We start from the raw sequence: 12,967 nt of genomic DNA on the forward strand, positions 1-12,967 counted from the left end.
CTTAGTTTTTACATGTATGGTGTTCAGAATTTTACATGTAAAAACTATATATGCTTTAAAATATTAAACACAGAGGAACGTGACGTCTGAATGACTGAACTCGGCAGCTTGGAAATGATGACCTTAGATAATCCAGGAAATATGAAGACCCTTATAAAGTCTCAACATGTCTGTCAGTATTAAAACAAAACAATCCTTTGAGGACAGTTTTTTGAAGTGTTGTTTTCTGCTAAGTTGCTTGGTTTACCTACGCTAGTGGTGAGTCGTCTGTTTGATACCAGCTTACAGCTTATGTACACGAGATGGCCAGTTTTCCTCTGCCTGCCCCACCTCTTACTGCCAAACAGGAAATGATCTCACCAGACCCCCTCCTCCCACCCCCCTTCCTCCTCTTTCTTTGTGTTTACTAATGGTCACAGTGTGCATCAGTAAACCCAGGATATGTGTCAGGATCTCAGCAGATTTCCACTATGTCTGAGCTCCTTCTGCACATCTAAACGCAGCGTTTCCTTTAATCTACTGATCAGGGAGCGTAGATTGAGATTTGCACAGATCATGTGCAAGACCAAATGTTGTGGTTTATAATAATTTAGAAATATTTGGGGGGGTTTGTTACTATTTTTCCAAATTCACAAAGAGAACCTTTCTTGCTTCATTGTGCTGTTGAAGTTGTGATTGTAAATATCGTTATATAATGAACTGGTTTTACATGTGGCTCATTTTAAAGCATTTCATATGTGAAAAGCTAAATTCTGATTATATTGATGAGGAAACTAGCACAACTCATGCACGTTCCTAAACATTAGTAGCTGTCCTTTAACATCTTCATTTTCTACCAACTCACTCATGCTGATTTTAGCTGATCTCATTTCTCGCCACTGCTTGTTTCTTGTTTAGTTTCGCAGCCATTTCCATGCTTGTTTTTATTTATTTATTTTAACTGTTTTGACAATTGTGTTATGTCTTCTTTCTCGCTCATGAGCTCCTTTTTTGTGCCCTGTTATGTTTTCAGATAATCCTTCCTATGACCCACTCTTTATCTGCTATGGTTTCCATGGTTTTCAGTTGCCATTATGTTGATGTTTCCAACCTCACTAGATTTTTCACATCTCTTTTCTTCTCTCTCTCACTCTCTCTCTTCCCCATGATTATCTCATCTAATTTCTATTTTTTATGTTTTCCAGAGTTTTGTGCTCAAGGCATCGCTTTTGTTTACACTCGTGCTTTCTTGCCTCTTATTTCGCCGTGCGCTCCCTCTCTTCCACCTCATTCATTCTGCAGCCATCCACTGATCTCTCTGTCCTTTCTCTTGTCTTCTCTTCTGGGGGTGTTTCATGAGAAGGACAGCTAATATATCCCCCCAAAAAAGGTACAAACACTAGCTGTACTGGTGTGTGCAGAGATGGGCAGACTTTTGTCCAGTGCTTGCTCTCTGCATTTCAGAAGTCTGTAAACTAACACCTCTGTTTAAAGCGCCTGCTAACACTTCTGCTGAGGCTAACTGTGGTTCTCAATTAAACCGAAAAAGGGGTCAAAAGTGTTAACAATTACCCAGTCCTGTTTGAGGCCGGGCCAGAAAGGGGAAAAAGTGTTCAGAAGGGTCATGCCTTTTATCTAAATTAGTCTTTGTTGTACACAATAAATAGATTCTGAAGAATGAGCAACCTGAGGATGGCAGGAATACTTTGAAACAGATCCTCACACTGTCAGCTGTGTCCCTTACCCAGCTTTACTCCATGCATCGACTTCATTTCTGTCCCTCGTACATTTTCCAAACTGGGCCTTTGGGACCTTGAAACTGTTATTTTGCAAAAGGGGATCTTTAAAACAAAGTTTCCAGTCCAGGAAAAATCCCGTTAGTCTCCACCGCTAAAACACAGCACAGGAAAATTTAAAGAGCGTGCTTATCGAAACATGCTGAAAACACTTTGGACAAGGTCAGAGCCATTCAGTGATGGAGAACAGTGGCTTGTTTTAAAAAGGCTTAAGTGCTCTCTGGGCAAAATAATCTGTAAGAGTCAAAGGGACTGCAGCTCACAGTACGTAACACAGCCGCAGCATGAATGCACTGAATGCTGAGAATTACTCAGATGATGTGATGTGTTTATAGATGCAAACCATTTTCTGTAAACCGAACTTAAGACTCCAATAACAATGTGTTTGCATTGTATTCGTCTCCTGCACTCCTGGATAAACTAATAGTGGAGAGACGTGCTTTGTTTTGAGTAGACTCACTGAATTCGATGATCTTTTAACGAGGATTATGGGGATTAAAACAAACAGCACATAGACTATGCAGTGCATTGTGTGCTCGACTTCCACAGGACGTGGTTGAGTTCAGATGAGTCACGGGTTGTAAGACATTTTGCACTTTCTCAATGCAGGTGCCACAGCTTCTGCACGTAAGGAGGTCATCCGCAACAAGATCCGTGCCATTGGGAAGATGGCCAGGGTATTCTCTGTGCTCAGGTAAACACATAAAAACAGTGTTGTTGTTGCGTTAAGCTCCATTTACACAGCCTTAGAGATCTGCGCTTGAATATATTATTAATAACTTATTAAAGTAATAAATATGTTACTTTAATATTTCATGTTACAATTGATTTCTGACTTTTTTTTGTTTTTTTGTTGCTAACTTAGTAACATGGTTATGTAGTTATGTGACTGCCCAAAACCCATATTTTGGATGTTTTTCTAAATAAATAAAATGTTGCTCGGTTAATATTTCAGAGAGGAGAGTGAGAGCGTGCTGACGCTGAAGGGTCTGACGCCCACAGGCATGCTACCTAGCGGAGTGCTGTCCGGAGGCAAAGAGAAGCTGCAGAATGGTAAGTGTGTCACAGAGACCCCCCACCACCAGTGGATTCTCACACCAACACGTTTTCCCCTTACACAGCAGAACTCTCAACAAAGTGCAAGCTTAGTGTTTACAGAATACTGCAAATACAGACTCCTTCATTTCTCTCCTCATTAACTGCACTGGAATTTCAAAATGTTAGCATAGTTAAATGTTTCTGAGAGTGTCAGTCTTTTTTCATGTTTAGTTTAATTGTTACTAAACAGCAACAGTTGCTCCTTGTAGTTTTTATCTCCCTAAACAATGACAAACACATTCAGTAGATTTTTATTTATTTTTTTTAAATTTTTTGTGTCCATGTGTCCCCTCTGATCTGGCATTAATACGCTCTCTTCCCGTCCTTTTCTTTCACTGTATTCCACTGGGTTTATCTCAAATATTACCTGTATCTTTTTCTTTCTCCTTTCTCCCTAGAAACTGCAGGTATAATCAATTGTGCAAGTATTCCATTGTGTGTTGTTATTTTTTTTCTTTGTGGGAAAAGATAAGAGTTCAGTTCACTCTTTCTCATGTGAAATTTCAAATGCTCCCTCAATGAGTTTGGCAAGCTGCCGCAGCAAGGAGATGAAGGCTTTTTTGGAATCACCTTTACGCACGCTTTAATTGGATACAAACGTTTACAGCGCTGATCAGATCTGAGCGCTAGCAGAGAATCTCAGCAGTGCTCTGTCAGAATAGACTCAGGTCTCTGTGAATCAAGGGATAAAACCGTATCGACACTAATAAGTGTAGAAAAAGGGATAGCTGCCATCTGCCTTGTCATTCACCAAGTAAAGCAGAAATCCGGTAGACTTCCCTCTCCTCGCACAGGTTCTCACCCTACATCAGCTAGCACTTTCCTGAATACACAAAAACATATGTAGCATAGTGTTAGTAACCTTTACATAATGATGATGATGATAATAATAAATGTTTAATCATGCTGTACAGTATGGTGTACAGTACTTTAGCACACTTAATCATCAAACTGTTTGTTTGGTCCTTGTGTAGCATTACCTACTTAGCTGCTGGTCATACCACACTAAGGTAGCAGCAGTCGTGCAGGTCTATGGATCTCAGTAAGATCGTGTTTTATTGCTTAATAACACCCCTTTCTGTTTCTAATGTATAAAATCTTATTGAAATCGTGGAAGACTTTATTAAAGAACCACTTGAACATATTACATAACACCGTGTTGATCAACTTAGTGCGCACGTGTCCTTAGACGTGAGTCTGTCAGAAATCAAAGAGCCTCTGACTAAAGCTGTCAGTTTTGCATATCTCTGTTAGGAAGGATGCAATTATCCTGAAAGCATAGCATTCTTTCACAGTCATTTTCAGCATCTCTACTGAGCTTTTAAACCAACATTAAAGTGGACCTATCATGCTCATTTCCAATATCATGGGTTTTTTCAGGGGTTTTTTTCTGGGAATCAACTAAAGTAGCTCTGCGTGATTCATTTTTATCATCATTTATCTTATGCTGGGCCGTGTTGCTGCCCATTAGCACATGCCCTGTCTGAAAAGAGCTGCTTGAATAGCAGGTGGGTGGGGCTTCTGTGTTATCAGCCGGGGGAATATCTGACTCTGACCTCATTATTTGGAACTTCGACCATGTCTGATATGCCCGTCCAGCTTTGGAAAGCAAGGGAAAGCATCATGGGTCCCCTTTAAGTTTCAAACAGGTGTTTCTGCCGATGGCCTACATGACAATAGTGCTCTTAAGGATTAGCGTATACAGTATATAAGTTCAGCTGACACTAAAGAGAACTGCGGTGAAGGTAGAGCGATGTTCAGAGATTCCTGTTACGACATTGGTAGAATCACACTGCTGCCCTTAGCACATCAGTGTGCTTCTACTCTAATGTTGACTCCATCAGTCATACTCTTTAAAGTCTCATGCTATTGTGCCCTTTTTTTAAGTATGTAGTCTTTAGTAGAATTTAGTCATTACTTTGTTGTCACCCTCGCCCCACCCCCCCATCTTTGTTAAAGTTGACTCTGCAAAGTTTTATCGTGTGTTCACTTATTATCTCGAGGATGACTGTAATTGATTGGTAAGTGGCTGAAAGGTTTCCTCCCCTCACGCGTCGCAGAAGTAAGCCAGCACTTTTGATATTTAATATCAAAAGATGCTAATCCCGCAGCTGCAGATGCTACTTCATGTTGCACACAACACAACGCTAACGACGCTCCATGTTTCTGTCGTACTTCGAGCTTTACATTAACAGTTCAGTCACGGCCAGAAAGCTCACACCTGCACGCGCACTTAAGTCCTCTCTCTGTTTTCCATTTGTCTCGTTTCGAAATGTACTCTTTTCTTTGCGTAACAGGAACACCTAATGCATCTGCAACTTGCTAAAATTGCTGTCGATGTTCATTCTTGCAGTTTCCATTTTATCTGTCACACATTCAGACCTTTTGTCAAACACATTCAAAGTACCTCGAACATGCAATCCTCTCCATGAGGTTTGCTGCTACATACGTGTATCGCCTTCCCTTTACAGATCTGGAACTAAGGCTCATCCTCTCCCCTCCTCCCCCCTCTTTCACCGTCTCCCCTGTTTGCTAACATCCACATGTCCTCTGTCATAAAATGTGGAGATGATTTTTAACCTGTGTTGTCGGCATTGGCTGTCTTTGCTGCTCGTTGACTTGTTCCTGGGACAAAATGAACTCTCCTGCTCACTTCTCTCATTCATTTTGCAACCTCCCTCTTCTTCTCTTCAGCTACTATTGAAGCTATTGAGGCTGACGAAGGTAAATGGGTCTGGCTGCCCTCTTCTGTTGCTTCTCATGGCAATAGACAGGGGGCTGTGCTGGGTTTTCATCCATCTCGCTGGTGCTTGAATAGAGTGTGTTGGGTGTTTGGGCTAACAAATTGTGGCATAGTATTAACGGAGAAAAAGAAGTAAGTAAATTAGGAAATCCTGTGGTCACATGTTTGAAAGGGGAATGTCTTTCATAGCACAGATTTTATAATCACAAAGGTCATCTGTGATTTTGAGTGAGTGCAAAGCAAATTACCACTCGCGGTCTTCCTCGGAAATCAGCGCTAGTGTCACAATCGGTTCATCCACAAAAACTCCTTCGTTAAGGATCTTCTCTGTTTGAAGTTAAAATAATCTGCATGAAACATCAAGATAAAGAGAAAATGCACATTCACACGTATATAATGTAGGAGGTGGGTATCATCAGGTCATCTGGCAGCTTTACCAAGCCTTCAGCCTATCCAGAGGGATAGACTGGACCAGCATCCTTAAAGGTCCTGAAAACCTAAAATTTTGAGGGGTTATGTGATGCACACAAGCCAATAAAATCCTTCATTTTTTATTCATAGGAAGCTGCTTCTTGATTAATGTTGAAAAGTGCAGTATTGTGCAAAGGTCTTGAGCCGTGGCCCATTTTATATTGTTTTTGTATCACAAGGAGCCAGATTATGTTGCAATTTTTAAGGTGGTCTGGAGCAATACTTTTCCAGGCACTCCATTTTTTAGAATTAGTACCGCTGAGCTATGAATCTTTCAAGTGTAAAAAGACACCCGACTAAAGGGATGAACCAGTGTTGTGTCTACACATAACAGACAACTTATTTAAAAGCCTATTTTAAATTGTATCTTTAGGCACATTGTTACTGGCAGCTTATCACAGAAACACAAGAGATAAGTTTCAGAGCTGTTATCCAAACAACTTGGTATCTCTCACATGGTTTGCCCTTAAAAAATTGATAAAACTGGACAAAGAAGCGGTAAATCAAGACTTTTGCACGGTATTAGATCTGGCATGAACTTTTCCTAAACAAGCCTTAACTACTTCAGACCAATAGGAGAAGCACAAAGGTTTTATCGCCATCACGGGTTCTGAATTTGGCCTTTCCCAAAAGCACAGGTGCTAATGTTGTGGTACTGGTACCAGTATTTTTCCACAGCAAATGTGTGCAGCAGATCTAGATAAGGCACCATGTAAGTGAAAAATAACTCAAAGTGTTCTAACCCCACCTTCCTGATTAAGGTTTTCACGACCTTAAAGAGGAAGTAGGTCCTGTAGAGTTATCGGTAGAGTTCACCCTGACAGGATATTGAATATCATTTTGAAGCAACACTTTATTTCCTAATGGAATATATTCCTAATGTTGCCGAGGGTAATACTTTATGTGGTAAACTGCACTTGTTCTCTTATCTGGGGATTGAATGAACTTTTCCAGAGGAAGGTACTTCAATAAAATCACTCATCATAGTTTAAATGATTGATGCAATGCTCTTATCATAGTAGGCAGCACGCTCCCCCTCTGCTCTGCCCTCACACAATACAATGAAGTCTTGCTATGAAAGCTCTTGATGGTTTTCCCCTTTGAAACAGCTGAAGCAGTTGTGCATTGTTGTTGCTGTTTTATTTATGTAACACCTTCCTTAGAGCTGAATCTGAATTGGTAGACGCTCCACAGGAGGCTTTGAAATCCAAATTGGACGCTCCCTAAAATCTGCTTTACTTGCATCGCCTTTGGCGCAAGAACAACCTCAACTGCGAGCTAAATAGTAGTATGCCAGCTGCTATTTACATTGAAATTGTCCAGTACTTCCTCTTTAGCCCCATAGAGGACAGTCCATTGTAGTGTCCAGACTCTTCTCTGCTTCTCTTTCCATGTGGATCCTCTGTGGCCCTGCTGTGTCGTGTTCTTTCCTCTGAGCTGCTAATAACCTGTGTCTGACCTGTGCTATGCAGCAACACAACTACGCTACCCATCACACCGTCTTCTCCACAATCCCCAATTTGTCCTCTTAAATCAAATCCCCTCCTCCCCTTGTCACACCCCCATTCTAGTAAGAAGGGTTTTCTTATTTACAACCATAGTATTAATCACCCTCAGTCTGTATGAAAGGTGGAAGTAACAAAATGTTTTTTAAAAAGTGCTGAACTCAAGCTGAATATTGGAACGATTCGTTCTTGTAATACTTAAAGTATCCATCGACTTGAATGAAACAGCCTTGAATTGCTGGTTTTATTCATTTCATTGGTGTTTCTTTGCATATTTAAAGGGTTTTATCTCCATTATTCAGTTTAGTTCACTCAGTTTTGTATCATATTGCGACTTCCACCCATCATAACCTCCAGTCAACCTTCAATTGCTGCATGCTTCAAGCAGACTAAACAAGTCGTTAGCACCCCAAGTTCCTTTGGTAGTGTCTTTGTACGTGAGCTCAGTCTCAACGTGGTTTCTATTTTGTGGAAGTGAATGTCTCAGTGGGCTCCACTCTAGTGTTTCTTTTTCTCCTCCCTTTATTCTTTTCTTGTCTCTTTGATCATTTCTCCCCCTTCCCTTTTGTCGTTACAAAAGCTGTGTTGTGATGGGGTGACCTGGATGTTTGGGGTCTTCAGGTGTTCCGCGATACGGCTGCGTTGAGATTTTGGTTAATATCGGTCACATTCTTAACTTTTAACATGCGCAAAAAAAGCATGACAAGATGGCCACGAGATGGTCTGCTATCACGGATATTGTTGGCACAGTGAAAACCTGTCGACCCTGACGTCAGGAAGTGCCCTTTGTAGAGTTAGAAGGAATATGTAATCGTTTCATCTGTCAAGCGGCATTATCACATAAGTTATATCCGTGTGTTGTCACATTATCAAATTGCTTAAATACTTTCATGTTGCATTCATGCCTTATTAAACCATTAATCGTTTAAAATGCTGCACAACACATACTGTTTTCCATGAAAAACACAAACAAGTAACAGTGGTTGAAGACTTTGTATGGCCTCATGAATAGCAAAGATTCTTCTCACTTCATTCATCTTCAACCCAAAGAAAGTTCAACTATTAGAATTTTTTATTTCCTGGGTGGAGTCACAAGAGAAGATTCATAACACTCGTGATGAGTCACAGCTAGCTGCTTCAGCTTAACACCCAGCAAAGTACTAATGTGCACAAACTTTGACCTGCCTGGTATCCACTTATAACTCATAGAAATTATCAATAGAAACCAAAAAAACAATATTTTGTACTAGCCTGTAAACATTCCTTTGGTAGTCTCCTTTGATTGCCTCGCTTTTGGTTCCACGCTCAAGGGGCGGAAGTTTAACGCTTTACAGTCGGCTCCATAGTGTAGTGGTTAACACATTTGCCAAACATGCAAAAGATGCATGGTTCTAGTCAGGGGGAGATTATCAAATCCCTTGAAGAGTTGTATCAAAAAGGACAGCTTGGATAGAAATATGAGGATATTGACACTTTGCAAACAAGGTAGCAGCCAAAAGAAACTTTGTTACTTGTTACTAAGCTAAGCTAACCAGATTTAATGGCTAGGATTTTTTTTTTTTTATTTAAATCTTCTCATGTGACCCCACCCAAGAAAGCAAGTATGTCTGTTTTCCAAACCTACAAGTGTGTCTGGAGAGATCGACGCCATGCACTTATCATATCAGAGATCGCCTTTAGATATTCAGTTTTTATGGATTAAATGTAACTGAACTAGCCAGCAGCTCATCAGGTGCAGTCTCTGTTGTCATTTTCTCAGTAAAACAATTTTTTTTTCTCACAATTTCAAGAGCAAAGCAAATATAATCAAATTTGGTGATTCACGGGTGAATGTGAGCGTGACCCCACCCCTTCCACCCCCATTCTTTTAATCATTTAAACTCTACACCATATAAAATCACTCCTAACTCTCTTCCCCCCCTCCCTACCCTTATTTCCTGCATCTCAACAGCAATCAAAGGCTTCTCGCCTCAGCACAAGATCACTAGCTTCGAAGAGGCCAAGGGCCTGGACCGCATCAACGAGAGGATGCCTCCGCGGCGAGACGCCCTGCCTTCTGACGCCAGCCTCAACTCTCTCAACAAGGCCCTGTCCTCGGAGACCAACGGCACAGACGCCAAGGGGAGCACCAGCAGCGGCAGCAACATCCAGTGAAGGCCCAGCAGCAAGGCGCCACCTTGGCCGACGGGGCTGCCTCGCCCCCCAGCCTCATCGCGACCCGCCACCACAGAAAAGGGGCAGAGGGTGAAGGTGTGGGATGGAGGAGGAGAAGGAGTGTTGGAATGTGGAGGGGGGAGGCATCTATGGCTCATAACGGGGGGACATCTCACTTGCTAGTCTTTGGATATGCCTTCAAAATATTAGTTCATAGTCAAATCTGCTAAGTTATTGCCAGGTCACATTTCTGAAGGGTCAGGCCGTAACCGCGCTTGATTCACCTCCACACCACAGTATGTCAGAGAGGGAGAGAACGATGGGGGAGAGAAAGAGAGAGAGAGATCTTAAAGGTGATTCAGTTTCTTGTTTTTCTTTTTTTTCTTTCTTGAAAGACCCTTGCTCATTTACACCGAAACGGAAAGTCGTTTAACTTCTTACTAACTATTGTACGTTTACAAAAATACAGCACTAAAAAGGACAGAACATGAGATAATGTTTTTAACATATAAGGGTGTACAAACTAAATAAGGACTATTTATTGATAACTTTTTGTTTTGCTACTCTTATAAAATAGCTCTGAAATTAATTAGGCAGTCTTAAAAAAAAAAAAAGAATGTTGCAATGTTGTGGAAATGCCAAATAATGGAACGTTTTATGGTTTTGTACATATTATGCTTACCTCAGGTTCTTTTGGTGTGTGCTTTGACCTGATTTTTCTGTATAATGGCTAAATAACTCAGTAATGAATACCTATTTTCTTGAGTTTCATAACTGGAATTTACACTTAACCTATCTATCATTTGCAGATATGTTTATTTTTTGTCTCTTTTGGAAGGGGGGAGGGAGGGGAGGGTAGATTTATTGTGGCTTGCTGGAAATGAGTGTTATTTTTTTTTTCTCTTTTTAAGTATTGCGAACAAAGTAAAAATAGAGAAACTATATTGTGTAAAAAAGAAAAGGAAAAAAGAATACAATAAAGTGTCTGCCTATGCATGTTTTATAAAAAAAAAATCAAACAAAAGGAAATAGAACATCTGAAAACTTTGGCTGTGGAGGCCTGTTTTGAAATATATTGCGCTTTAGTGAACATATACTGGAAACGTATAACTGCATACTTTCAATTAACACCATGATGCTCTATGCCTTCTTTTTTTTGTAATTGAAGCATTTAATTATCTATGATGGATGAGAAATGAAATTTTTAACCTGCGCTTGTAAGTGCACACAGTCCAATTAAGCATGTTTGACAATTCTTGTGAGGTGTGTGGTTACATGTGGAACTCCAAAATGCATGATTAGCTGTTCGTGTCATATAACAGGTGAATCGGTTTTGTTTTGTTTTTGTAAATGTGCCACAGGAAGTGTAATTTGATTATTATTATTATGACTATTATTTGGACCTCTGCTTTGTATATCAGTTACAGGTTTGATACTGCTCAATACTTTAAGATGAAACGAGGAAAAAACAAACTTAGATCTTTTTTAAGAACTGCTTTAAGTGCCCAAGTAATTCACTACACGACATGAAGCCTTGCTTTTGTAATTTAACTTCAAAACTGTTGGCAGATGAGGCATGCACTTGCAACTATGAAAAGTATTTTATATAACTGTTCAATAAAAATGTGCATGAATTTCAACTTGAAATGAACCCGAATCTCCTGTGTGTGTGGTGAATGTGTGCGTGAGACCGCAGGTCGGCCTGCAAGTCGTCCCACAGTAGATTTCAAATGCGGTGTGATCAGGTGTGTGTTTTGCAGAGAGATTACAGGAAGCCCACTCATGTTCTGTGTAATTTAAACCTGTGAGGAAACCAAAGACGGTAGAGGTGTGGTATTTAATTTGCAGCTCAGGAAGGGAAAAGCGCCCGAAAACTGATAGAAATCATCCTCGTGTCATTATATACGGTTTAATATAAGTTCAGTGTGATTCTCCTCTACAGCTCCAGTCAAACGCAGCTTGGCTCAAAGCGCTGCAGTATGTAAATAGGAAATTGCTACTTGGCAGTTCCTCAGCAAAGGTGTTTCCTCTTTATCAACCTCAGTGACTTCTTTGATTAAACTCGGGAAGCTAAGCTCAAACATAATCACTGTGCATAATCACACTTGTTTGTGAGAACAGCGATCTGCAGCCTTGTTTCTTTTTTAAATACATGCAACTGCCACTTTATTAGCTACACCCGAGTTGGACCCTGAGGTGTTGAAAACATTCCTCAGATTGATGTGACAGCATGGCTGCACATCCATGATGCGACTCTCTGGTTTGCGCCACATCTCAGAGGTGCTCTTCTGGATTGAGATCTGGTGACTGGAGGCCATTCGAGTAGAACGAACTCACTGTCACGTTCAAAAGAAGTTTGAGATGACCTGAGAAGGCAGCCGTCAAAGGATGGGTGCGTTTTAATTAAAGAGATTGATATGGTAAGCAACAGGTAGGTTTGTGACTTTTAAACAATGAGGGAATTGATACAAAGGGGCCCAATGTTAATATCTCAAACACACTACACCACCAGCAACCTGAACTGCTCATACAAATCAGGACGGAGCCATGCTTTTATGCTGTTTATGACAAATTCTGATCCTTACATCCATATGCAGCATGAGCTCGAGACGACACTTTGCAGTAGCAGTTCTTAGCTGATGGGAGTGATGTTCTGCATACCTTTCTTGTAACAAGTGGTTATATATTAGCAATAGTGCTGCCTTCCTGTCAGCTAGAAGAAGCCTGGTCATTCCCCTCTGACCTCTGGAGTCAACAAGATATCTCCACCCAACTGCTAACTGCATATTTTCTCTTTTTAGGCCACTTTCTTTAAACACTACAGATGGTTGTGTGGGAAAGTCCCAAACAGCAGTTTCTTAAATACTCATACCAACCAGCCTGCCAAGGACAAACACATTAAATTAAACAAACACTTCAATCACTTTTCTTCCTCATTCTGATGATTGATTTGAAGTCCAGTGAGTCATTGTGAGCATGTCAACAGGTCTAAAGGCACTGAGCTGCTGCCACGTGATTGGCTGATTACACATTTGTATTGATGAGGAACTGAATAGGTGTACCGAATGAAGTGATCGGCATGTGCATTAGGTTGCAGTTGAAGTTTACATTTAATTTTGGAAATGTCAGGCTTTCTGAAAATGTGTTGGGAAAATATGTTACAGCTATTTCTGTTTTATTGTCAGTGGAAAAAAACAATTTCTAATTAGTCGAACAAACAT

General features: G+C 40.6%; 1 protein-coding gene across 4 annotated transcripts in view; it reads left to right on the forward strand.

Annotated features, from left to right (window-relative positions):
* The window catches only part of LOC102788851 (protein phosphatase 3 catalytic subunit alpha), a 71,679-nt gene extending 60,282 nt beyond the window's left edge, over window positions 1–11,397 (forward strand). The window contains exons 11-15 of one of the 4 annotated variants that reach the window (XM_087837647.1): window positions 1,343–1,369; window positions 2,385–2,469; window positions 2,731–2,828; window positions 5,568–5,597; window positions 9,544–11,397. In XM_087837647.1, coding sequence (XP_087693773.1) covers window positions 1,343–1,369; window positions 2,385–2,469; window positions 2,731–2,828; window positions 5,568–5,597; window positions 9,544–9,746 — 443 coding nt within the window. In that variant the 3' untranslated portion in view covers window positions 9,747–11,397. The remainder of the gene's footprint in view (window positions 1–1,342; window positions 1,370–2,384; window positions 2,470–2,730; window positions 2,829–5,567; window positions 5,598–9,543) is intronic. The other 3 variants (XM_087837649.1, XM_087837648.1, XM_087837650.1) reach the window with 3 other exon arrangements.
* Window positions 11,398–12,967: the final 1,570 nt, after the last annotated feature.

This window comes from Neolamprologus brichardi, chromosome 3, assembly GCF_056152115.1.
Source record: "Neolamprologus brichardi isolate AB-2024 chromosome 3, ASM5615211v1, whole genome shotgun sequence".
Taxonomy (NCBI): domain Eukaryota; kingdom Metazoa; phylum Chordata; class Actinopteri; order Cichliformes; family Cichlidae; genus Neolamprologus; species Neolamprologus brichardi.